Genomic DNA, 26390 nt, shown 5'->3' on the forward strand with positions numbered 1-26390 from the left:
GTGCACAGATCTTTACAAATTAGTGTTTTCAGTTCCTTTGCATAACTACCCAGCAGTGGAACTGCTGGATCATATACTGGTTCTATTTTTAATTTTTCAGGGCCCTCCATTCTGTTTTCCATAGTGGCTATACCAATTTAAACTTACACCAGCAGTGCACAAGGGTTTCCTTTTTTCCACATTCCAGCCAACACTTTCTTGTCTTTTCGATAAGCCATTTTAATACGTGTTAGGAGATATCTCATTGTGGGTTTGATGTACATTTCCCTGATGATTAGTGATGTTGAGCATCCTTTCAGGTACCGGTCTGCCATCTATATGTCTTTTCTTCTTTGGAAAAATGTCTATTCAGGTCTTCTGCCCATTTTTTAACCAGGTTGTTTATTTTATTCATATTGAGTTGTGTGAGCTGTTTATATATTCTGGATAGTAACTCCCATCAGTTATATCATTTGCAAATATTTTCTCATTTGGTAAGTTGTCTTTTCACTTTGTTGATACTTTTCTTTGTTGTGCAAAAGCTTTTAAGTTTAATTAGGTCCCTTTTGTTTATTTTTGCTTTGTTTCCTTTGCCTTAGGAGACAGAGCCAAAGAATATTGCTAAGAGTGATGTCAAAGAGTGTACATTTTCTTCTAGGAGCTTTATGGTTTCCAGTCTTATATTTAGTCCATTTGGAGGTTATTTTTGTAAATAATGTGAGAACCTCTGTCCATTTTTTACTTGGACTGTTTTTTTTTTTTTTTTAACACTGTTGCATTGCATGAGTTCTTTTTATATTTTGGTTTTTGACCCCTTGTCAGATACATGGTTTGCTGATAAATTTTCTCCCATTCAGTAGGTTGCCTTTTCAAATTGTTGATGATTTTCTTTGCCGTGCAGAAGTGTTAAGAGTTTGATGTAGTTATAAAGACCATATGAATGTAATCATCAGCATTTTCTTGATCAGATGAAACTATTTTAAATGATTGTCATTAATGGTACAGTTTAACTCTTTTTTTAACATTTTTTTATTGAGTTATAGTCATTTTACAATGTTGTGTCAAATTCCAGTGCAGAGCACAATTTTTCAGTTATACATGAACATACATGTATTCATTGTCACATTTTTTTTCGTTGTGAGCTACCACCAGATCTTGTATATATTTCCCTGTGCTCTACAGTGTAATCTTGTTTATCTATTCTACCTTTTGAAATCCCAGTCTGTTCCTTCCCACCCCCCGGTACAGTTTAACTCTGAAGGAGACCCCAAAATTAATTCTTATTTTTTCCTAGTCTTCCCCAGCCTCCTTGAAAAAGAAGTGGTAATATGGTTCAGACAGTAAATTTCACAGGCAGGGTTCCTCAGACCCCCAAGGGTTCCCAAGGCCCTTTCAGGGACATAATACTGGAAAAACTATTTTCATAATAATACTTAGATGTTATTTAACTTTTTCACTAATGGTACAAAAACAGTGTTAAGTAAAACTGCTGGCACATTAACACAAATCAGATCAGTTATTTTATTCTTAACCCGCCATGTACCCAATTAGTGGGGAAAAAGACACTTTTTGGTTCATTCATTTATCTTCTAAAAGTTTTTCTAACTTTTTTTTTTTTATTACTTTAGGTTGGAGCTATTGTGGAAGTGAAGAATCTTGACGGTGACTATCAGGAAGCTGTAATCAATAAATTAACAGATGCGAGTTGGTACACTGTAGGTAAGGAAATAAATCTTTTAAAAGTATACTTCAATGATAATACAAATAAGGCAGATTTTTATTCATTTACTTCCATAATTGCCGTAGATGTTCTTACTGTTTTTTTTTTTTTACCAGAATGAACTTATTTATTTCTGAAATGCAAACATTCCTAATTTTGATGAAGCCCACTTTATCAAATTTTTTTTTTGTTTCATGTGCTTTAGGTGTTGTATCTAAGAAATCATTGCTTACCCCAAGGTCCTGAAGATTTACTCCTAAGTTTTCTAAGGATTTTATAGTTTTAGCTCTTAAGTCTATAATCCATTTTGAGTTGACAATTTGGCAAGAATTTAGGTCTGTAATCCATTTTGAGTTTTTATTTATGGTGTGAAGTAAGCATTCAAGTTCATCATTTTGCATATGGATATTCATTTGTTCTAGCACCACTTATTGAAAAGACTGTTGTTTTCCCATTGAATCGTCTGTCACCTTTCTTAAATATCAGTTGGCCATAGATGTTTGAGTTTTTATCTGTACCCTCAGTTCTGTTTTATTCATCTGTATGTCAGTCCCTATGCCAGTACCACACTGTAGCTTGGTAATGTTTTGAAATCAGGAGTGTGAGTCTTCCAACTTTGTCCTCTTTTTAAGTTTGTTGTGGCTATTCATTTTGGTGTTTGGCATTTTCATAAGAATTTTAGGATCAACTGGTCAATCTTTATTACAAAGTTAGCTGGGATTTTGATGGTGATTGCCTTGACTCTGTAGATCAGTTTTGAGAGTACTGTCATCATAATGATATTAAATTTTCTAGTCTATGAACATGAGATATCTTTTCATTTATTTAAATCTTTCAAAATTTCTTTCAACAATATTTTATTATTTGATACAACATTGTAAAATGACTACAAATCGACAAAAAATGTTCAAAAAAACCCCACAATTTTTTTTCTAGGACTATATGATTTTATTTTATTTTATTTTATTTTTTTAACATTTTCTATTGATCTACAATCATTTTACAATGTTGTGCCAAATTCCAGTGTTCAGCACAGTACAGGGAAATATACACAAAATGTTATGATAACTCACAGAGAAAAAAATGAGACAATGAGTGTGTATATGTCCATGAATAACTGAAAAATTGTGCTGAACACTAGATGTTCTTACTGTTAATGGTTTTTATCTTTCCAGATCTTTAAAACATTTATTTTATAAATACATACATAATAGAATTTGAAATTAGTGTATATATTATACAGTTGGATTGCTAGCTTTTTTTGCTTCAAAGTATATCCTAGAGAAGACCTTTGTGTATTTAAGTAGTGTTAAGTATATTCATGTTGTTGTGCAACAGATCAATTTTTTAATTGTAATATGTTTCATAATATTTGATGTAACGTAGTTTATTTTCTATTACCAATGGTGTTGCCAGTCTCCTTAAATATATGCTGGGTTGAATGTCTTTTGTACATGCACATTATTCCAGTATTTCCATAGTGTGTACGTTGACAACTAGGCATAGATTGAAGGGAAATGTACTTTTTAAAACTTTAGTAGGTAATGAAAACTCTTTCCTAAAAGATTGTATTAATTTACACTCTTGTGAACAGTGTATGAGTGTACTTGTTTTCCCAATCCTTGTCAAATTTGATGTGAGTAATATTTTAAAATTTTTGCCTATTTGGACAGAAAATAGTATCTCAGTTTTGAGTAATTATGAAATTGAGCATATTTTCATAAGTTTAATGAAAGAAGCATTCGTTCATTTGTATTTTCTCTCTTTTTAAGTTTTTTTATTTTTTAAATTTTTATTGAAGTACAGTTGATTTATAGTGTTGTCTCAGTTTCAGGTGTACAGCAAACTGATTCAGTTATACATATATATATTATAATATATATGCTTTTTAAGATTCTTTTCCATTATAGGTTATTGCAAGATGTTGAATATAGTTCCCTGTGCTACATGCTACGTCCTTGTTTTTTATCTATTTTATATATAGTAGTGCATATATGTTAATCCTGAACTCCTGAGTTACCACCCCCCCTTCCCCTGTGGTAACCGTAGTTTATTTTCTTTGTCTGTGAGTCTATTTCTAGTTTGTAAATAAGTTCATTTATATCATTTTTTTTTCTAGATTCAAAGTGTAAGTGATATCCTGACACTTGTCTTTCTCTGTGTGACTTACTTCACTTAGAATGACCATTTCCAGGTCCATCCATGTTCCTGCAAATGGCATCATTTCGTTCTTTTTAATGGCTGAATAGCATTCCATTGTGCGTATATACCACATCTTCTTCATTCAGTCATTTGTCGATGGATATTTAGGTTGCTTCCATGTCTTGGCTGTTGTACATAGTGCTGGTATGAACATTGGGGTACGTGTGTCTTTTTGAGTTAGTTGTTTACTCCTAATATATGCTCAGGAGTGGGATTGCTGGATCATGTATTAACTCTTACCATATGGTAACAGTAAGGAACTTCCACTGTTTTCCATAGTGGCTGCTTAAATTTACATTCCCACCAACAGTGTAAGAGGGTCTCTTTTTTCCGTACTCTCTCCAGTGTTTATTATTTGTAGATTTTTAATGATGGCCATTCTGACTGGCATGAGGTGATACCTCATTGTAGTTTTGATTTGCATTTCTCTAATAGTTAATAACAGTAATATTGAGCATCATTTTATGTGCCTGTTGATCTTCTGGATGTCTTTGGAGAAATGTCATTTTAAGTCTTCTGCTCATTTTTGATTGAGTTGTTTGTTTATTTTTTTCTTTTTGATATTAAACTGTATGAGCTATTTTATATATTTGGGAAATTAAGCCCTTGTCAGTCTCCTCATTTGCAAATATTTTCTCCCATTCTGTAGGTTGTCTTTTTGTATTGTTTATGGTTTCCTTTGCTGTGCAAAAGCTTTTAAGTTTAATGAAAATCTCATTTGCCTGTTCTTTATTTTTATTTCCATTACTCGAGAGACAGATGGAAAACAGTATTGCTGTGATTTGTGTCAGTGTTCTGCCTCTGTTTTCCTCTAGGAGTTTTAGAGTATCTGGTTTTACATTTAGATCTTTAGTCCATTTTGAGTTTATTTTTGTACATGGTGCCAAAGAATGTTCTAATTTCATTCACTTTCATGTAGCTGTCAAGTTTTCCCAGCACCACTTATTGAAGAAACTGCCTTTTCTCCATTGTATAACCGCCTTTGTTGTAGATTAATTGACCCATAGGTGCGTGGGTTTATTTCTGGGCTTTTTATGCTGTTCCATTGAGCTGTGTGTGTGTTTTTTGGCCAGTGCCACACTGTTTTGATTGTTGTAGCTTTGTAGTATAGTCTGAAGTCAGGGAGCATGATTCCCCCAGCTCCATTCTTCTTTCTCAAGATTATTTTTGCTATTCGGAGTCCTTTGTGTTTCCATACAAATTAAAAATTTTTTTTTGTTCCAGTTCTGTGAAAATTGCCAGTGGTAATTTGATAGGGATTGCATTGAATCTGTAGATTGCCTTGGATAGTGTGGTCATTTTAACAATATTGATTCTTCCCCTTCAAGAACTCGGTATTTCTTTCCATCAGTTTCTCTCATCAGTGTCTTACAGTTTCAGAGTGTCTATCTTTTGCTTCCCTAAGTAGGTTTATTTCTATTTTATTCTTTTTGATGTGATGTCAAATGGGATTGTTCCCTTAATTTCTTTTTCTGATATTTTCTTGCAACAGATTTCTGTATATTGTTTGTATCCTGCAACTTTACCAGATTTATTAATGAGCTCTGGTAGTTTTCTGGTAACATCTTTAGGATTTTCTATGTATAGGATCATGTCACCTGCAAAAGTGACAGTTTTACTTCTTTTCCAATTTGGATCCCTTTTATTTCCTTTTCTTCTTTGATTACTGAGGCGAGGACTTCCAAACCTGTGTTGAATAAAAGTGGCAAGAGTGGGCATCCTTGTCTTTGTGTCACACTGATTGGTTTGCAGATACTGAAAAACCCTTGCATCCCTGGAAAATCCCACTTACAGGATTTTAACGTATCGGGGAGCTGGTTTGCTAGTCTTTTGCTGAGGACTTTTGTATGTATATTCATAAGTGATATTGGCCTACAATTTTCCTTTTTTGTGATATCTTTTTAGATGCCTGATATAAATGATGTCATATTGACATTTTTATTTCTCTTTCTGGCCCACTTCCCTTAGAAGGACAATGTTCAGGTCCATCCGTATCACTGCAAATGGCATTATTTTCTTCTTTTTGTGTGGCTGAGTAGTGTTCCACATGTATGTATGTACCACATCTTCTTTCTCCAGTCATCTGTTGGTGGACATTTGGGTTGTTTCCATGTCTTGGCTGTCGTTAATAGCACTGCTGTGAGCACTGGGGTGCATGTGTCTTTTTGAATTTTATTTTTCTCTGGATATATGCCCAGGAGTGGGATTGCTGGATCACACAGTAGGTCTATTTTCAGTTTTTCAGGGAACCTCCATACTGTCCTCCATAGTGGCTGCACCAGTCTGCACTCCCACCAACAGTGTGGGAGGGTTCCCTTTTCTCCACACCCCCTCCAGCATGTGTCGTCAATACACTTTTCAATGATGGCCATTCTGGCTGGTGTAAGGTGATAGGTAACGCATTGCAGTTTTGATCTGCATTTCTCGGACAATTAGCGATGCTAAGCATTTTTTCACATGTCTTTTGGCCATTTGAATGTCTTCTTTGGAGAACCGTTTGCTTAGGTCTTCTGCCCATTTTTGGATTGGGTTGCTTGTTTCTTTGCTATGAGCTGTATGTATATTTTGGAAATCCGTCTCCTGTCTGTCACATCGTATGCAAAGATTTTTCTCCCATTCCGTAGGTTGTCTTTCTGTTTTGTCGATGGCATCCTTAGTTGTGCAAAAGCTTTGAAGTTTAATTAGGTCCCGTCTGTTTATTTTTGCTTTTATCTCTGATACTCCAGGTTCAAAAAATGCATTGCTGTAATGGATGTCCACGAGTGTTGGGCCTGTGTTTTCCACTAGGAGTTTTATAGTATCTGGTCTCACATTGAGGTCTTTAATCCATTTTGAGTTTATTTTTGTACATAATGTTGGAGAATGTTCTGATTTCAGTCTTTTACAGGTAGCTGTCCAGCTTTCCCGGCACCATTTATTGAAGAGACTGTCTTTTCTCCATTGTATACTCTTTCCTCCTTTGTCATTGATCAATTGACCATACGTGCGCCGGTTTATTGCTGGACTTTCTATCCTGTTGCATTGATCCCATAGGTGTGTTTTTGTACCAATACCGTGCTGTTTTGATTGTAGCTCTGTACTGTTGTTTGAAGTCTCGGAGGGTTATTCCTCCAGCATTGTTCTTTGTCTTCAGGAATGCCTTGGTAATTCTGGGTCTTTGGTGATTCCGTATCAGTTTTAGGATGATCTGGTGTATTTTTGTGAAAAATATCCTGGGTAATTAGATAGGGGTTGCATTAAATCTGTAGACTGCCTTGGGCAGCACGGCCGTTTGAACATGTTTAATTCTTCCAATGCAAGAACATGGGATGTCCTTCCATTTCACTAAGTCCTCTTTGATTTCCTTAATCAGGGTTTTGTAGGTCTCCACATAGAAGCCTTTCACTTCCTGGGTCAGATTTACTCTTGAGTATTTTATTTTGGGGGATGTGGATTTAGAAGCGATCAGTACTTTCATGTAAAGAAATGCCACTAATTTCTGTGTAATGTTGCTGTATCCCGCTACCTTGCCAAACCTTTTGTCAGCTCTAGCTGGTTTTTATGTGGCGCCTTTAGGATTTTCTGTGTGTAGTATCATGTCCTCCAGATATAATGGCAGTTTTACCTCTTCTTTCCCAATTTGGATCTCTTTTCTTTCTTTTTCTTGTCCAAGTGCTGTACTAGGACTGCCAATATTATATTGAATAGAAGTATTGAGAGTGGGCATCCTTGTCTTGTTCCAGATTTTAGCAGACAGGCTTTCAGCTTTTCTTGTAGAGTGTGATGCTGGTTGTAGGTTTGTCATAAATAGCTTTGATTACGTCGGGGTGTGTTCCCTCTATGCGCACGTTGGCAAGACCGCAGGCTCAGTGCGGTTGGAAGGCAGGGAGGATGGCAGCGGCAGAAGCAGCGGTGGGAGGAGGGGGGCTGCCCCTTGGGAGCCAGTCATTTGCTCCCATCTTCCCTGCAGCCTGACCCTGGGGGTGGCCTCTGTTGCTCCAGGTGGACTGGACCCAGGTCTTTAGGCCAGTCTGCTCCCAGGAGGCTGGCATGGTGCAGTCAGGGGCGAGGGCGGTGGTGATGACGGGAGTGAGGCTGCCCTGTGCAAGCCCTTGCATTTACTCCCATCTTCCTGGTGGCCTGGCCTGGGGACATCCTCTGCTGCCCCAGGTTTGCTGGAGGCATGTCCTCAGGTCAGCCTGCTCCTGAGAGGCGAGCTTGGTGCAGTGTGCTGGGGCAGGGACAGCAACAGCGACAGCGACAGTGGGAAATGGGAGCAAATCCCAGCTCTAGCATGGGGCAGCCCCAATCCTACAGTTGCTGCTGCGGCTGCCATGCTCCCCTGTCCACACTCTGCCTGCCTCCCAGGAGCAGGCTGACAGGGTGAAATTCTTTGCAAGAAGCCGGCGCAGCAGAGGCTGCCCCCAGGCCAGGCAGCAGTGGAGATCAGAGCAAGTCCACTGGCTCTCTCAGGGCAGCCCCCCTCCTCTGCCGCTGCCACCGCTGCTGCTGCCTGCTGTCCATCCCAGCAGTGCCATCAACCACCCAGAGCCCACTGGTAAGCGCTGTGCAGCCCAGGACCACCCTGCTCCATAGGCTCAGACGAGGCACTGGGCGCCGTGCGGGGTTGGGGAGGGAGTGGTGGTGGTGAGGGGTGGAGGCGTTGGGGGTGTGGGGCAGGGCGCAGGGGCAGGAACTGGAATGGCCTCCAGCCCTGCCCGCCCTGGCCTGGGAGCCTGGGACACAGGGCTTTGCACCTACACACTGCCAGGGATCACTGTCTGGCGGCCGTTGCCATGGTGATCGGAGCCCGGATGGCCCTGCCCCTGCAAAGTGACAGGTGAGAGGGTCGGCTGGGTTAGGGTTGCACTCCGGGTGTGGGGGGACAGGCTGAGGGGGTGAGGGGTCACTGGGAGTGGAAGTGACCCAGCTGTGGGGTGAGGGGGCCCGGCCCGGGGTGACGGCCGCTTGGAGTGGGGGGACCTGGCTGAGGAGTCGAGGGGGGCAATCCCGGGGTGAAAGGCGAGGGGACTATCTCTGGATGGTGGGGGGACCTGGGGTGAGGCATGAGGGGTGAGCTTGGTCTGCGGGGGCTGTAGCTTAGGACCTAGTGGGGCCCAGTTGGGGCGGGGACTTCTGTGTGAGGAGAGCGAGCCTTGTCTTGGGGGTGCGATCAGTTGGGGACCAGGCCTGGTCCGGGGTGGAGAGGCAGTGACTGGGTGGGAGGAGGCGAGCAGGGGGAATGGGGCTGGGGGTGTGGCCTGGCCCCGGGGCCTGCGGTGGTTCTAGTTGGGTGCCCAAACCCTGTGGGTGGCAGGGTGGGGGCGTTGGGGCTGGGGACCCGGCCGGCCCCGTCCACGAGGTTGGCCAGCCCCGCCGCCCCGCGGGCCCAGCGCCAGGCCCCACTCGCAGCGTCCCTACTGCAGGAGCCCCAGCCTTGCGGGCGGGAGGGGGAGGGGCGCGCGCGGACGCGGACGCGGGAGCGCGCCCAGAGCGCGGGGAAGCTGGGCCGGAGCCGGGCGCTCCTGGACCGGCTCCCGGAGGAGGAACGCGGCCTGGGGTCTGGGCCGCCGGGAGCTGTCGCCTCCGCTGCCGTCTCCGCTGCCGTCGCCGAGCAGGTAAGGGGGCGCTGGTGGGGGCGCGCAGGTCGGGGAGCCGGCGGGTGAGGCCAGGACTGTGCAGCTGGGGAGGCGCAAAGGGAGGGGTGCGCGGGTGAGGCCCGGGCCACAGGTCCGGTTCGGACCCTGAGGCGGGTCCAGGTGCGCCGCCCCAGTTGGGGTGCCCCACTCCCCCAGATTAGTAATCACTGAATCCTGCGTCTTTTTTTGCTGCAGCTCATATTCGGGTTTGGGAAAGTGGCTGAATTATTATGGCTGAATAATATTCTTGTGTGTGTGTGTGTGTGTGTGTGTGTGTGTGTGTGTGTGAATCACATTTGTTATCCATTCATCCACTGATGGACACTCAGGTTGTTTTTGTATCTTGGCTATTATCAGTAATGCTGTAATGAACATGGGGTGCAGTTATCTCTTCATAGCGTTTTTATGTCCTTTAGACAAATACTCAGAAGTGGAATTGCTGGATCACATGGATGTATTTTAATTTTTTAAGAACTCTGCATATTTCCATCGTGGCTACAGGAATTTACATTCCTATCAGTAATGCACCAGGGTTTCCTTTTCTCCACATCCTTGCCAAGTCTTATTATTTCTTGTCTTTTTGGTCACAGCTGTCTTGACATGTGTAAGGTGATCTCTCGTTGTGGTTTTGAGTTGCATTTCTCTGATGATAGTGCTGTTTAGTCCCTTTTCTTGTCTATGTTAGCTGTCTGCATGTCTTCTTTGGAAAACTGGGTATTCAGATTTTCCGTCAATTTGTAAATCAGAGTGTTTGTTTTTCCTATGAAGTTGCATGCGTTCTTTATGTATTTTGAATATTAACTCATTGTCAGAAATAGGATTTGCCAATAGTTTCTCCCATTCAGTAGGTTGCTTTTACTTTGCTGATGGTCTTCTTTTGCTGTACAGAAGCTTTTTAGTTTGATGTAACCCCAGCTGTTTATTTTGGCTTTTGTTGTCTTTGCTTGCAGTGTCAAACCTTAAACATAATCATCTGGACTGAAGTCAAGTTGTTTATGCTTTCTTCTAGGAGTTTTTATGATTTTAGGTCTGATGTCAGATCACTTCATGAATATGTGTGTATCTTGCTCAGGGGCCATGCTAATGTATCATTCCAGCGTTAGTATATGTGCTTTCCCTAAATGTACACTTCCCACCAAGGGGAAATTTAAATTGACCTTATCCTCTGCTAGTCAAACTTGAAGAACATGGATTTGTAATCTCTCTTAGTGTCCCCTCTTTAAGCACAGGACTGAAGTTCAGAACCATTTTTGTAAAGAGACTGTTTCCCCCAACCACATTCTGTAGTCTTCTCTGTACAAGGATGTGTGGGATGTTGTTCCTGAAAACGCTGAGGACAAGGTGACAGTCAAAGCACTGTTACTGATTAGATGAATCCTAAGAGAAGAACTCTAGAATGTGCTTAGGAAAAGGTAGTCACTTTCACTAATTAGAAGAAAAACTATTGTAGGTTCCTTGACTATGACTGATCTGACGATCACTAAAAGTATCAATATGATTTAACAGGCTATGTGCTTATTGGTCCCTCAGAACATTCCTAGTAGACGAGCACCTTTGTTTTTTCTCTTTAGGGTACAGAATTAGCTTTATTCCTCTACTAGACTTTTGGACAAATTTTCAAGATCCACTTGCTGGTTCAGTGGAAAAGTTGACCTAGAGCAACTTAGAAATGTATAATGTGACTCTCACTTAAACAGTTTTGCTTGTATGTTCATTAATGCGTTTTCATGAGCTCTTACATGTTCAAGAACTTCCAGTTCATTTATATAACAATAAATCCTCAAAGTAAGTTTGAGCACAGCAAAGCAAATGCATTTTTGCATTGCTCACTCTTTTCAACATAAAGCTGTGCTGAAAGAAATTTTCTGAAAGTACCTTTTGGTCTCTGGCTTGTCTGGAATTCATCTACAAGCATGTCCAATGTGTTGTTTGAAGATTTCTTTTCCCTTTCTTAGCAATGAAAACTATACCATTAATTCTTTTCTTTTCCACATGAAAGTTTATTTATAGTGATTATACAGTAAGAAGAAAAAGGAAGCGCGAGATAGACCTCACAGTATCTTGGTTTGAAGCTGACAGACCAAGGCCTGATGTGACAGGAACACTTTGGAAGGCTGAAGCTTGAAGCAAAATGCCCTGGAGGATAATCAGACTCTGGGAGAGAGGATGGTGTGTGTATGAGATGATGGATCTGTGACCTGTAAAGCAGACTCTACAAGTTTCAACCATCAGTACAGCAGTAGCAACAATGCTCCTTCCCTAATGGGCTTGGTGCCCTCTTATGAACTGACTGGTCCTACAAGCCCATTAAGGAGCATTGAGGTCTCTGAAAACGTAGTTCACACAGGAGAAGGAACTTACCCACGGGAATAAAGACCTGCTTGGAAAGGATAGAAGGACACATCTGGCCTAAATTAAAGCCCAGAACCCGTTAAAGAAATCAGAGCCCATTAAAGAAAGGGCAGAGGTGGCTGTAACCAGGGATTGTGGCAATAGGCACAGAGCAATAGCCAGGACTCCTTAAATTACAGAATTGAAGCATGTCACTTGAAATACATAAGGAATTGAGTTGATAATTGCATTAGATTATTTATGAGTGGAATTTTAACTCTGATTATTAGTGTATTAGGTGTATATTTCCATTTCAGTCAGTATATTTCTATTTCTATTTTATTTCAATGTGTATTTCTATTTCAGTCTTCTTCTGTTTGATTTTACACGGAATAATTTTGTAAAAATATAAACAAATTCAAAAGAACTCTTTAAAAAAATAACTTATAGATTTCCTCTAAAGGGACAAATGAATTAGACATCCTGAATCACTATTTCATATTATTTATATATTTTAAATTATAAGATAGAAATGAAGATTTATGACATATATACACACAAGATACAAATAATTGTATCAATAATAGCAGCGGTGATAGGCACGTATACCCCTATGTAATGAAAGTAAACATCGCCGGCGCATTCACCACGTGCCTCTCCCTGATTGTGTTTCAGTTACCACTTGGTTTCTGTGTTTCTTACCCCTAGACTAAGAACTGCCCTATGTATTCAGTATCATATATACATCTTATTATATTTTACTCCCTGTGTAAAAAAAAATGTGAAATATTTCACTTCATATATTTTTAAATGATAGACTCTTTTCTTTTAACTGTAGCTGGAAATTATGTTATTTTTATCACTTTATTATTCAGCATTATCTTAGTGAGTTACATCCATGTTGAAATACGTAGAAGTAGTTTTCCATTTTCACTTCCTGAATGGAATCTTGTATGAATCTTCCATAGTACACTTATCCGTCCACCTATTCTTCCGTGATGAGTGTGTTCCTAGTATTTCTGGTTTGCTTTGTGTTTGTGTTTGTGTGTGTGTATGATAGAAACACAACTAGTGTAACATTTCTTACAGTATATGTTTCCAGGGATACGTGCCAAGACTTTCCAGCTTCTATACCCAGAGGTATAACTGCTGGAATGTAGAGTATGTGCCCGCTCAACTTCAGTAGCTAAAGCCAATTTGTTTCCCTAACGTTGAGAAACTTTACAAGAATTTCCATTGTTCTTCATCCTTGCCAGCAGTTGGCGTTTAACTTTTCACTTTTTTGCTAAATTAATAGATGGAAGTTGATAATTTATTTTGATTTTGAATTTCCTCTTTCCTGATGCTAATGGTTTTGAGCAAATTCTCATGTATTTCCTCATCATTTGATTTGTTAATTTGTAAAATTTCTTCTCTTGTATGTAGCTGACTGATTTTTTCACTCCCCTGTAATATTGTTACAGATGTCCTTGTTAGATGAATACAGCATTTTGGTGGAAGGGGTGTGGTTTCCTTCCTCTTGCTGATTGGTTTGGTCAGCCATTTGTTTTGGCCAATGGTATGTGAATGAAAGTAATGTGAATAACAACTTGAAGTGTGCTTGTGTGTCTGGGCTGGCCCACTTGAGCATTTGGCCAAGCCATGAGATAAAAACTCCAAGTAGCCATTGTTTATACTATTTACCAGCTTGGACCCTAGAATGAAACACATAGTGTGGAGTTGTATCAGCTGACCTGCAGACTTGTGAGAAATAAGCCCTTATTTTTGTGTGCCCCTGAGCTCTGACACCTGCTTGTTATGCAGTATTATTAAGGCAATGACTGATAGACATCTGCCATTTTTTTCTGCTGGATTGGATGTCCTTTTCTTATGGATTTATGAGAATTCTTTATTTATTCTGAGTTTGAAATCTTTGTTGCTTCTTTTTACTCTTTTTTTTGATGTAAATATTTCCCCCAGTTTTATTGAGCTATAATTGGCAAACACCACTATATAAATTTAAGATCTACAACATAATGATTTGACTTACATGTATCATGGAATAACACAGCAAATAATATCCTTCATCTCATACAGATACAAAGAAGAAAAAAATAATTTTCCTTTTGATGAGAACTCTTAGGATTTATGATCTTAAAAACTTTCATACGTACCAAACAAAATTGTTAACTATACTCATCATGTTGTAAATTACATTCCTAGTTCTTACTCATCTTATAACTGAAAGTTTTTATTTTTAACCAAGTTCATTCATATCTTCCTTTCCTTCACCGGTGGCCTCTGGTAACCACAAGTATGATCTCTTTTTTTTTTTAATGAGTTAATTCATTTGTTTTAGATTCCACATGTAGGTAAATTAATGTGGTATTTGTCATTTTCTATCTGACCTTTTTCACTTAGCACAGTGCTCTCAAGGTCCATCCATGTTGTCACAAATGGCAGGATTTCCTCCTTTTTGATGGTTGATTAATATTCTATTAGATAGGTAGATAGATAGACAGCGAGCTAGCTAGCTAGCTAGATAGCTGGATAGTTAGATGGATATCACCACTTCTTCATTCATTCATCTTTTGATGGACACTTAGGCCATTTCCATGTCTTGGCTATGGTAAGTAATGCTACAACGAACATCAGGGTGCAGATATCTCTTTGACATAGTGCTTTCATTTCCTTCAGATATATATTCCAAAAGTGGAATAACTAGATCATATATGGTTGTTCTATTTTTAATTTTTTGAGGAACTTTTATACTATTTTCCATAGTGGTTGTTCTGGTATATGCTCCCACCACCAGTGCACAGCGGGTTCCTTTTTTTTTTTTTTTTCAGATTCTCACAAGCATTTGTTATCTCATGTCTTTTTGATACTAGCCATTTCAACAGGTATGAAGTGATATCTCACTGTGGTTTTAATTTGCCTTTTTCTAATGATTAGTGATGTTGAGTACATTTTTTCATGTACCTGTCAGCTATTCATATTACTTCTTTGGAAAAATGTCTTTGTGGGTCCTTTGTCCATTTTTAAACTGGATTCTTTGTGAGGTTTTGGTATTGATTTGTATGATGAGTTCTTGATATATTTTAGATATTAACCCCTTATGAGATACATGGTTTGCACATATTTCCCATTCCATATTTTGTCTTTTCATTTCATTGATGTTTTTGTTGTTGTTCCATAGAATTTTTTCAGTTGACATAGTGTCACTTGTTTATTTTTAATTTTATTGCTCATGCTTTAGGTGTCACATCCAAAAAATTATTGCCACAGCCCATGTCAAGGAGCTTGTTCTCTTCTGTTTTTCTCTAGGACTTCTGATCTTACATTTACATGTTTTAATCCATTTCAAGTTAAGTTTTGGTCGTGGTATAAGATATCAGTCTAGTTTTACTCCTTTGCATGTAAATATCCACTTTTCCCAACACCACTTATTGAAGATACTGTCTTTTCTCCATTGAGTATTATTGGCTCCCTTGTCAAATATTAGTTGGCTGTATGCATGGATTTACTTCTATGCTTTCAATTTTGTTCCATTGGACTATGTCTGTTTTCATGCCAGTACCATACTGTTTTGATCACTATATTTTTGTAAACTAGCCTGGAATCAGGAAATGTGATGTCTTCTACTTTGTCCTTCTTTCCCAGGGTTGCTTTAACCATTTGAGGTCTTTGTAGTTCCATATACATTTTAGGATGTAAAGATGTCTTTAAAACCCTGATAGGGTTTGCACTGACTCTACAGATTACTTTTGGTAGAATAAACATTTTAAAACTCCTCTAATTCTTCTGATCCATCAACATAGAATACTTTTGCATATATTTGTGTCTTTTTCAATTTATTTCATCAATGTCTTATAGTTTTCAGTGTAGAGAGATTTCACCTCCTTGATTAAATTTGTTCTTGAGTCTTTTTGTTTGTTTTGATGCTAATATAAATGAAATTGTTTTCTTTATTTGTTTTTCAGATAATTCACTGTTAGTGTATGGGAATGCTACTGAGTTTTGAATGTTAATTTTGTATCCTGCAACTTTACTAAATTTGTTGATTAGATTTAAGTTTTTTGGTAGGTCTTTAGGGTTTTCTATATATTAATTTATGCCCTCTGCAAATAGAGGCAATAGACAACTTCTTCCTTTCCAATTCTGGGGCTTATTTCTTCTTTCTTCATTGGTCTAGCTGGAACTTCAAGTACTGTGTTGAATAGGAGTGGTGAGAATGGACATCTTTGTCTTGTTCCTGACTTTAGAAGAAGAGATTTCAACCTTTCACCATTAAGTATGATGTTAGCTGCAGGCCTGTCACTATGGTCTTTATTGTATTTAAGTGTGTTGCTTCAATACCTAGTTTGTTAAAAGTGTTTATTTAAACAGATTTTGAATTTTGTCAACTACTTTTTCTGCATCTATTGAGATGATGATATGATTTTTAAATTCATTTTATTAATGTAATTTATCACATAGATTGATATGCATATGTTGAACCATCCTGGATTTTCTGGGATAAATCCCACGTGATCATGGTAAATGATCTTTTTAATGTGCTGCTGAATTTGATTTGAAAGTATTTTATTGATAATTTTGGCATCTACCGTCATCAGGAATATTGGCCTGTGTTTGCCTTGGGGGTAATGGCCTTCTCTGGCTTTGCTATCAGGGAGGTGCTGACCTTGTGAAATGAGCTTTGGAGTCTTCTCTCCTCTGGGTTTTTTTGGGAAGAGTTGACATTAACCTTTTCCTTTTAATGTTTTGTAAAATAAAAAAACGTGAAACCACTTGGTCCTGGGCTTTCCTTTGTTGGGAGGTTTCTGATGGCTGGTTCAGTCTGCTTGCTAGCATTTAGCCAGATAGATGCTGTATTTCTTCCTGATTCAGTTTTGAAATGTGTATTTCTAAGAATGTTTCTGCTTCTTCTAGGTTTTCTGGTTTATTGGAATATCATTGTTCACAGTAGCTTCTTATTATCCTTTTTATGTTTATGGTATCAGTTGAAATATCTCCTTCTTCATTTATAATGATTTGGGCCCTTTTTTTTTCCTTGGTTAGTTTAGTCTAGCTAAAGATTTGTCAACTTTGTTTAACTTTTGAGGAATCTGTTCTTTGTTTTGTTAATCTTTTAAAATTGTTTTCCTGTTCTCTATTTCACTTATTTGTGTTCTTATTTTTATTATTTCCTTCCTTCCCTTACTTTTGACTCAGTTTTTTTTTCCTTTTTTTAGTTTCTTAAGACAATTTATTTCTACTTTCATACCACTGTAGTCAGAGAAGATACTTGGTATGATTTCAACCCTCTTGAATTTGCTAAATAAGAGTTGTTTTGTGACCCAGTGTATGGTCTGTCATAGATAATGTTTCATGTTGCTTAAGAAGAATGTATATTCTGCCATCGTCAGATAGAAAGTTCTTTATAGGTCTCTTAGGTTGAAATCTGCTGTTTTCTTACTGATTACCTGTCCGGATGATCTGTCCATTGCAGAGGGTGGGGTATTAGAGTTCTTAGCTGGTGTTGTGTTGCTGTTATTTCTCCTTTTAGCTCCGTTAGTTCTGCTGTATATATTGGGTCACTTCAGCGTTAGGTGCATAAATATTTACAATTGTCATACCTTCCTGATGGATTAACCTCTTTGTTATTATTCAGTGACCTCTCTTTATATCATTTTTGTTTAAAATATATTTTGTGTGATATAAGTATAGCTACTTCCACTTTTTTGAGGTGTCATTTGATTAAAATATCTTTTTCCATCCTTTCACTCTATGCATGTCTTTAAGGCCAAAGCAAGTTCTCGTGGGGAGTGTATCATTAAAACTTGTTTTTTTCTTTAATCCATTCAGCTATTTTATGACTTTTGATTGAAACAATTAATCTATTTACATTTAAAATAATTATTGATAGGTAAGGACTACTACTGTCATTTTGTTAAATGATTTCTGGCTGCTTTGCAAATGTATTGTTACTTATTTTGTATTCTATTGTCTTTTATGTGTTTTGATGTCTTTTGGTATTAACGTTGTTTGACTAATATATCATCTTTTGTTTAATTAGTACAGGTTTTCCCCTAATTACTACATAAAATATCTTAAAATTATAACACTATTTTGAATTGATAAAAACCTAACTTTTCAATAGCTTTACTAAACTTTATACTTTTATTTCTTCTCACATTTTATTCATGTTACAATTATTTTATATTTTATAACTAATAACATTGTAGTTATGATTATTTTACTGTTCGTTTTTTAGCTTTTAGACTAGAGTTGTAAGTGAATTGCACAAAACCATTACTATATTACAGAGTCTAATTTTGAATATATATTTACTATTGACAGTAAGTTTTATCCTTTCTTGTGTTTTCACAAATTTTATTAGCATCTTTTTACCTCCACACAAAGAGATTTTCATTAGCATTTTTTGTAAGGCAGTCTGGTGTGATAAACTCCTTCAGTTTTAATGGTTTCAGAACGACAAGGGCTTTGTTACTCTTTCATTTCTGAAGGACTGCTTTGCCAAGTGTAAAATTCTTGGTTGGCTATTTTTTTCTTTCAATATTTTGAATATATCACCCCGGGCTAAAATGTTTCCCTTGAGAAATCCACCGATAGTCTTATGGGGTCTCTTCACATGTTGTTTCTCATGTTTTTCCTTGCTGCTTTGAAATTTCTTTCCTTGTCTTTTACTTTCGACAGTTTAATTGTAAGATGTCTTGATGTAGGCCTGTCTGGGTTCAAGCTATTTGGGCCTCCTCGGTCTAGATGTCCATTTCTCTCCCCAAGAAGTTTTGAGCCATTATTGCTTGAAATATACTTTCTATGCTTTACTTTTTCTTTTTTTCTTGAATTCTGTAGTTATATACATAACTCTACATATAATTCTTTATAGTTTTTTGAATTACTTTGTTGAACGTCTCATTTTATTTATGGATTGTTTTCCTGATTTCTTTAGCTGTCTGCCTGTGTGTTCTTGTAGTTCACTAAACTTCAAGTGGACACCTATTCTGAATTCTTTGCCTGACAGTTGATAGACCTTCATTTATTTGGTATTAGTTATTGGAACTTTATTAGCTTCCTGTGGTGGTTCTAGTTGGGTGCCGGAAACCTGTGGGTGGCAGGGTGGGGGCATTGGGGCTGGGGACCCAGACGGCCTGGTCCACGAGGTTGGCTAGCCCCGCCACCCGGCTGCCCCACTGCCCGGCCCCACTCGCAGCGTCCCTACTGCCTGAGCCCCAGCCATGCTTCCCAGCTGAGGGCCGGAGGCGAAGGGGCGCGCACGCCCTTGGACGCGGGAGCGCGCCCAGAGCGCGGGGGATGCTGGGCGGGAGCCCTGTGCTCCTGGACCAGCTCCCGGAGGAGGAAACTGGCCTGGGGTCTGGGCCGCCGCGAGCCTTCTCCTCCGCTCACGCCGCCAGGCAGGTAAGGGGGTGCTGGTGGGGGCGCGCAGGTCGGGGAGCCAGCGGGTGAGGCCTGGGCTGTGCAGCGGGGGAGGCGCACAGGGAGGGGTGCGGAGGTGAGGCCCAGGCCGCGCCTCCCGTTAGGGCCCTGAGGCGGGTCCGGGGCCGCCGCCATGGTTCGTGGTGACCCCCCGCCTCCCCACATTAGTCGTCCCTGAATGCCGCGTCTTCGCTGCCTCTTATACCCGGGTTTGGGAAAGCAGGTGCAGCTCCGTAAGTTGAGAGGGTTCTGGACGGCCAGGGAGCATCTCTGACTGGCCCTCAGGCCACGGCCAGCTCCTGGGAGGCGGATGCGTTGCTGTCGCGGGTCCCGGCGGTGGCTCGGTGGCGTGAGGGCTGCCCTGTGCAAGCCCTGGATTTTCTTCCCCATTCCCCCGCAGCCCGGACTGGGATGGCCTCTGCTTGCCCGTGTTCGCAGGGTGCACATCTGGCGGTCAGCCTGCCCCTGGGAGGCAGACGCGGTGCAGTCAGGGTGCGGGGCCGGCGGCGGCAGCATCATCATCGGCGGCAGCGGGGAGAGGGGTCTGTCCCTGGGATCCTGTGAATTTGCTCCCATCTCCCCCGCGGCCTGAGGGCGGCCTCTGCTGCCCCAGTTTCGCGAGTCGCAGGTGATGGGTCAGTCCGCTCCTGGGAGGCGGGCGCGGTGCGGTCAGTGTGCGGGGGTGGCAGCAGCGACAGCGGGAAATGGGAGAAAATCCCCGCGCTCGCACGGGGCAGCCCCAATCCCGCCATCACTTCGGTAGCCCTCTGACGACTGCATGGCGCCTGCCTTCCAGGAGCAGGCTGACCTGTAACCTGAGTCCCGCGAACCTGGGGCAGCAGAGGCTGAGCCCAGGGCAGGTGGCGGGGGAGTTTGAGGCAAATCCACAGGCTTGCAGGGTCAGACCCCTAACCCACTGCAGCCGCTGCTCCAACCACATCGCGTCCCCCTCCAGGGAGCAGGCTGACCTGGGGATGTGCCTGTGGCAGCAGAGGCCTCCCCCAGGCCATGCCTCAGGGGAGATGGGGGCAAATCGCCCAGCTCACGAGGGGTAGCGCCCCTCTCCTCGCCGCTGCTGCAGGTTCACGGGACCCTGCTTTCCAGGACACTGGGCTCCCAGGAAGCAGGCGCGGTGCGGTTAGGTTAGGGGGCGGCGGCGGGGAGGGGGCCTGCCTCCGGGGGGCAGGTGGACTTGCTCCCATCTCCCCGGGGGCCTGTCCTGGGGGCGGCTTGTGCTGCACCAGGTTGGCAGGACGCGTGTCTTCACGTCAATCTGCTCCTGGGAGGAGGGCGCCGTGTGGTCAGGGGGCAGCGTCAGCAGCGGGCCAGGACTTTAGGAGGACTGGGCTATAGCCCAGGATAACTCACTCACCTTTCTTCTCTTGCTTCCTCAGTTGGTGGCTGTAGTGGCTTTTCCATTAGAGGTTATTACCAGATAATGAACGTAGGTTTCTGTGACTAACATTTGTAAATCTCAAACTTCCACATTTATCCTTTCCCACCCCTTTTCCCTGGTAACCGTAAGATCGGTTACTAAGTCTGCAAGTCTGCTTCTGTTTTGTAGGTAAGTTCATAGTGTCTTTTTTTTAGATTGCACATAGGACTGATATCATACAGTATTTTTCTTTGTTTCTGGCTCACTTCACTTAGAATGATGATCTCTAGGTTAAACCATGTTGCTGCAAATGGCATTATTTTATCCTTTTTAATGGCAGAGCAGTATTTCATTGTATAAATATACCACATGTTTATCCAGTCATGTGTTGCTGAAAATTCAGTTAGGTTGCTTCCATGTCTTGGCTATTGTATATAGTGGTGCAGGTATCTTTTTGTATTTGAGTTCCCTTCAGATATACAGCAGAAATGGAATTGCTGAATCATAGGGTAAGTCTATTTTTAGGTTTTTGAGGAATTTCCATACTGTTTCCTGTAATGGCTACACCAAACTATATTCCCATCAGCAGTATAAGAGGGTTCCCTTTTCTCCACACCCTCTCCAGCATTTATCTTCATGAACTTTTGAGTGATGGACATTCTGACTGGTGTGAGGAGATACCTCGTTGTAGTTTTGATTTGCATTTCTCTGATAATTAGTGATACTGAGCATTTTTTCATGTGCCTATCGGTCATTTGTATGTCTTCATTGGAGAAATGCTTGTTTAGATCTTCTGCCCATTTTTGGATTGGGTTCTTTGTTTTTTGTTATTAAGCTTTATGAGGTGATTATGTAATCTGGAAATTAAGCCTTTGTCAGTTGAATCATTTACAAATATTTTCTCCCATTCTGTAGTTTGTCGTTTTGTTTTGCTTATGGTTTTCTTTGCTGTGCAAAAGCTTGTAAATAAGCTTAGTTAGGTCCCATTTGTTTCTTCATTTGTGCTTTTATTTCTATTGCTTGGGTAGACTGCCCTAGGAGAATCTTGCTGAGATGTATGTCCGATAATGTGTTGCCTTTGTTTTCTTCTAAGAGGTTTACAGTCTTAGAAGACATATTTCTAAAGACATGTTTAAGTCTTTAAGCCATTTTGAATTTATTTTTGTGTATAATATGAGGGAGTATTCTAACTTCATTGATTTACATGCAGCTGTCCAGTTTTCCCTACTCGACTGGCTGAAGAGACTGTCTTTACTCCATTGTGTATTCTTGCTTCCTTAGTCAATTAATTGACTAGAAGTTTGTGGGTTTACTTCTGGGCTCTCTGTTCTGTTCCATGGATCCCATATGTCTGTTTTTGTATCAGTACATGCTGTTTTGATTGTAGCTCTGTAGTATTGTTGAAGTCTGGGAGGGTTATTCCTCCAGCTTTATTCTTTTTCTTCAGCAATGCTTTGGTAATTCTGGGTCTTTTGTGATCCATATAAATTTTAGGATGATTTGTTCTAATTCTGTGAAAAATGTCCTGGCTAATTTGATAGGGATCACATTAAATCTGTAGATTGCTTTGGGTAGTATGGCCATTTTAACCATATTAATTCTTCCAATGCAAGAACATGGGATATCCTTCCATTTCTTTAGGTCTTCTTTAATTTCCTTAGTGTTTTGTAGGTCTCTATATGTCTTTCACTTCCTGGGTCAGATTTATTGCTAAGTATTTTATTTTTTTGAATGCAGTTTTAAAAGGAATTATTCCTTTCGTGTAAGGAATGTCACTGGTTTCTGTATGTAGATGTTGAGTCCTGCTACCTTGCTGAATTGTTTTATTAGCTCTCGTTGTTTTTGTTTGGAGCCTTTAGGGTTTTCTATAGATAGTATCATGTTGTCCACATATATGACAGTTTTACCTCTTCTCTTCCTATTTAGATCCCTTTTATTTCTTTTTGTTGTCTAATTGCTCTGGCTAGGACTTCCAATACTATATTGAATACAAGTGGGGAGAGTGGGCATCTTTGTCTTGTTCAAGATTTTAGTGGAAAGGTTTTCAGCTTATCTTGGTAGAGTATTTTGTTAGAGTAGTATGCTGGCTGTGGGTTTATTATAAATAGCTTTTATTATGTTGAGATATGTTTCCTGTATACCCACTTTGGTAAGACCATGGCTCAGTGCATTCAGGGTGCTGGGATAATGGTAGCAGAGGTAATGGCAGCAGTGGGAGAAGAGGGGCTGCCCCTCAGGAGCCAGTCGTTTGCTCCCATCTCCCCTGTGGCCAGGGCTGGGAGTGGCCTCTGCCACCCCAGGTTCACTGGACCCTTGTCTTTAGGTCAGTCGCCTCCTAGGAGGCTGGCATGGTGTGGTCAGGGGACGGGGGTGGTGGGAGAGTGGCTTCCCCCTGCAAGCCCTTGAATTTAGTGCCATCTCCCCTGTGGCCTGACCTGGGGGCAGCCTCTGCTGCCCCAGGTTTGCAGGACTCACATGTGTAGGTCAGCCTGCTCTCTGGAGGCCTGTGAAGTTTGGTCAGGGAGCGAGGAAGACTGCAGAGGTGGCAGCTTCAGTGGTGGGAGAAGGGGGCTGCCCTGTGCCTCCCTGTGGGTTTGCTCCCATCTTCCCAGGGGCCTGGCCTGGTGGTGGCCTCTGCTGCCCCAGGTTCCCTGGAGGCTTGTCCTCAGTCAGCCTGCTCCTGAGAGGTGGGCACTGTGCATTCAGTGTTTGGGGACTGCAGCAGTGACAGCGAGAAATGGGAGCAGATACCTGCTCTAGCATGTGGCAGCCCCAATCCTGCTGTTGCCACTGCCGAGTCCCCTAGATAGCCCCCCGCCTGCCTCCCAGGAGCAGGCTGACAGGGAGAAGTGCTTTGCAAGCTGAGGAACTGCAGCTGCCTCCAGCCCCACCTGCCCATGCCCCTGAGCCTGGGACAGCTGACTGAGTGCCCGTACATGCTCAGGATCCTTGTCTGGTGGCTGTCACCATGGTGATTGGAGCCTGGATTGCCCCGCCCGCGAGGGGTGAGAGGTGAAGGGGTCAGCTTAGATTAGGGGTGCACTCGGGGTGAAGGGGGGAAAGGCTGAGGGGTGAAGGGCTGCTGGGAGTAGGGGGACCCAGCTGAGGGGTGGGTGGTCATCCCAGGGTGAGGAGTGAAGGGGATCATCTTGAGATGGTGGGGGGGACCCTGGGTGGGGCATGAGGGGTCAGCTTGGTTTGTGGGGAGTGTGAGGGCGGGGACCTCAGGGTAAGGAGAAGGAGCTTTGTCTTGGGGGTCCAGGTCGGGTACCAGGCCTGGCCAGAGGTGGGGAGGTAGTGACTGGGTGGGGGACTGCAAGCAGGGGGGTGGGGTGGGGGAGTGTGGCCTGGTCCAGGGCCCGTGGTGGTGCTGGTTGAGTATCAGGACCCAGTCTGTGGTGGGGTGGGGGCAGTGGGGCTGGGGTCCTGGAGGGGCCGGCCACATGGTAGGCCCTCCCCACCACCCCTCCCCACCTGGCCCCACCCAGCCCCACTCTCCTTGTCTCACATTGCAGGAACCACAGCCCAAGCTTCCCCTCTGTGGTCTAGCAGAGGCGGGGCAGGTATGCAAGCCTGGACGTCTGAGCCCGCCCAGAGCAGTGGGAGCTGGGCGGGAGCCCGATTCTCCTGGACCAGCTACACAAGGAGGAACACGGCCTGGGGTCTGGGCCGCCACTTTCTGTCGCCTCTGCTGCCTTCACCAGTCAGGTAAGGGGGCGCTGGTGGGGGCGTGCCGGTCTGGGAGCCAGTGAGTGAGGGCTGGGCTGTGCAGTTGGGGAGGCGCACAGGGAGGGGTGCGTGGGTGAGATCCAGGCCACATGTCCTGTTAGGACCCTGAAGCAGGTCCGGTCCCCCACCCTGGTTCGTGGTGCCCCACCCCCCACATTAGTAGTCTTTGCTGCCACTTATACCTGGGTTTGGGAAAGGGGGTGCAAATCCTGGAGGTGGGAGGTGGCTGGACAGCCAGGGAGCACCTCCCCCTGGCCCTCAGGTCATGGCCTTCCTGTGTAGGTGGACCAGCCTGGCCAGTGGAGGCCACCTGGGACCTTCTGCTTCACAGTTGACATGGGGCAGAATAAGGGGTGAGGCCTGGGCCTTTGGGAGCTGGTCGCCCTGCCACCGAGATCAAAAGCTTTTGACAAGTCTATCTTTAGTCTTTTGAGGAATCTCCCTACTGTTTCCCACAATGGCTGCATGAAACTGCATTCCTACCGGCAGTGTAGGAGGGTTCCCCTTTCTCCGCAGCCTCTCCAGCATTTCTCCTTTGTGGACTTTTGAATATCGGCATTTCTGACTGGTGTGAGGTGACATACTTCGTTGTAGTTTTGATTTGCATTTGTCTGGTAATTAATGATACTGAGGGTTTTTTCACATGCCTATTGGTCATTTGTATGTGTCCATTGGAGAAAAGGTGTGTTGTATGAGCTGTTTATATATTCTGGAAAGTAACCCCTTGTCAGTCTCATCTTTTGCAAAATTTTCTCCCATCTTGTAGGTTGTCCTTTTGTGTTGCTTATGGTTTCCTTTGCTGTGCAAAACCTGATAAATTCACCTTGACTCATTGGTTTGTGTATTTGTGCCTTGGTGTCTGTTTGCTGGGGTGGACTGCCCTAGGAGAGCATTGCTGATGTGTGTGTCAGATGTTTTGCCTACGTGTTCTTCTGAGAGGCATGTAGTGTCTTGTCTTATGTTCAAGTCCTTAAGCGAGTTTGAATTTGTTTTTGTGTACGGTGTGAGGGAGTGTCCCAACTTCACTGATTTCCGTGCAGCTGTCCAGTTTCCCCTGCGTCATTTGCTGAAGAGACCGTCTTTCCTCCACTGTGTGTTCTTCCTGCCTCCTTTGTCAAAGATTAATTGACCAGAAGTTTGTGGGTTTTCTCTCTGGACTCTGTTCTGTTCCCTTGATCTGTATGTCTGTCCGCCTCCAACTTTTCCAGTTTTATTAGGTAGAATTACTACAGTTTGACCGCACATACACATTCTATTGCACGTAGATATGTATATACAGTATACTGTAATATTTTTAGTTTCCATAAGTGTTCTCCTTACTGTTTTAAGAAGAGATTAGGTGTTTAAACTTACATAGTTATCAGCGGAATAAAGCCAACTACAAAATAAGAATCAACAGAATGCGGTAATACGACCATAAAGGACAGTCAGATGTGCTCACACACAGTGAAGAAATCAAAATGAAAATCAGTGCATTTGTGGCCTTATTATTACTGTTATTGTTTTTTGGGTTCCTCGTATAAATGATGTCATAGGGCATTTTTCTTTCTCTTTCTGGTCCCCTTCACTTAGAATGACAATCTTCAGGTCCATCCATGTTGCTGCAAGTGGCGTGATTCTATTCTTGTTTTATGGCTGAGTGCTGTCCCATTGTATATATATATGTACCACAGTTTCTTTGTCTAGGGAACTGTTGATGGACATTTGGGTTGTTTCCATGTCTTGGCTGTCGTAAAGAGTGCTGCTGTGAACACTGGGGTGCACGTGTCTTTTTGAATTTTATTTTTCTCCGGATATGTTCCCAGGAGTGGGATTGCTGGATCACATGGTAGGTTTATGTTCATGTTTTTGAGGAACCTCCGTACTGTCGTCCATCGTGGCTGCACCAGTCTACACTCCCACCCACAGTGTTGCAGGATTCCCTTTTCTCCACACCCTCTTCAGCATCTGTCACTTGTAGACTTCTCAGTGATGGCCATCCTGGCTGGTGTAAGGCGATATCACATTGTAGTTTTGA

The 26390-nt window shown here is 42.2% G+C and overlaps 1 protein-coding gene across 1 annotated transcript in view; it reads left to right on the forward strand.

Annotated features, from left to right (window-relative positions):
• The window catches only part of LOC141575758 (uncharacterized), an 81156-nt gene that overhangs the window by 4960 nt on the left and 49806 nt on the right, over positions 1-26390 (forward strand). The window contains exons 2-5 of the mRNA XM_074355956.1: positions 7883-7969; positions 8249-8438; positions 9029-9498; positions 24160-24352. Of these exons, the coding sequence (XP_074212057.1) occupies positions 7883-7969; positions 8249-8438; positions 9029-9498; positions 24160-24352 (940 nt within the window). The remainder of the gene's footprint in view (positions 1-7882; positions 7970-8248; positions 8439-9028; positions 9499-24159; positions 24353-26390) is intronic.

This window comes from Camelus bactrianus, chromosome 32 (genome assembly GCF_048773025.1).
Source record: "Camelus bactrianus isolate YW-2024 breed Bactrian camel chromosome 32, ASM4877302v1, whole genome shotgun sequence".
Lineage (NCBI taxonomy): Eukaryota > Metazoa > Chordata > Mammalia > Artiodactyla > Camelidae > Camelus > Camelus bactrianus.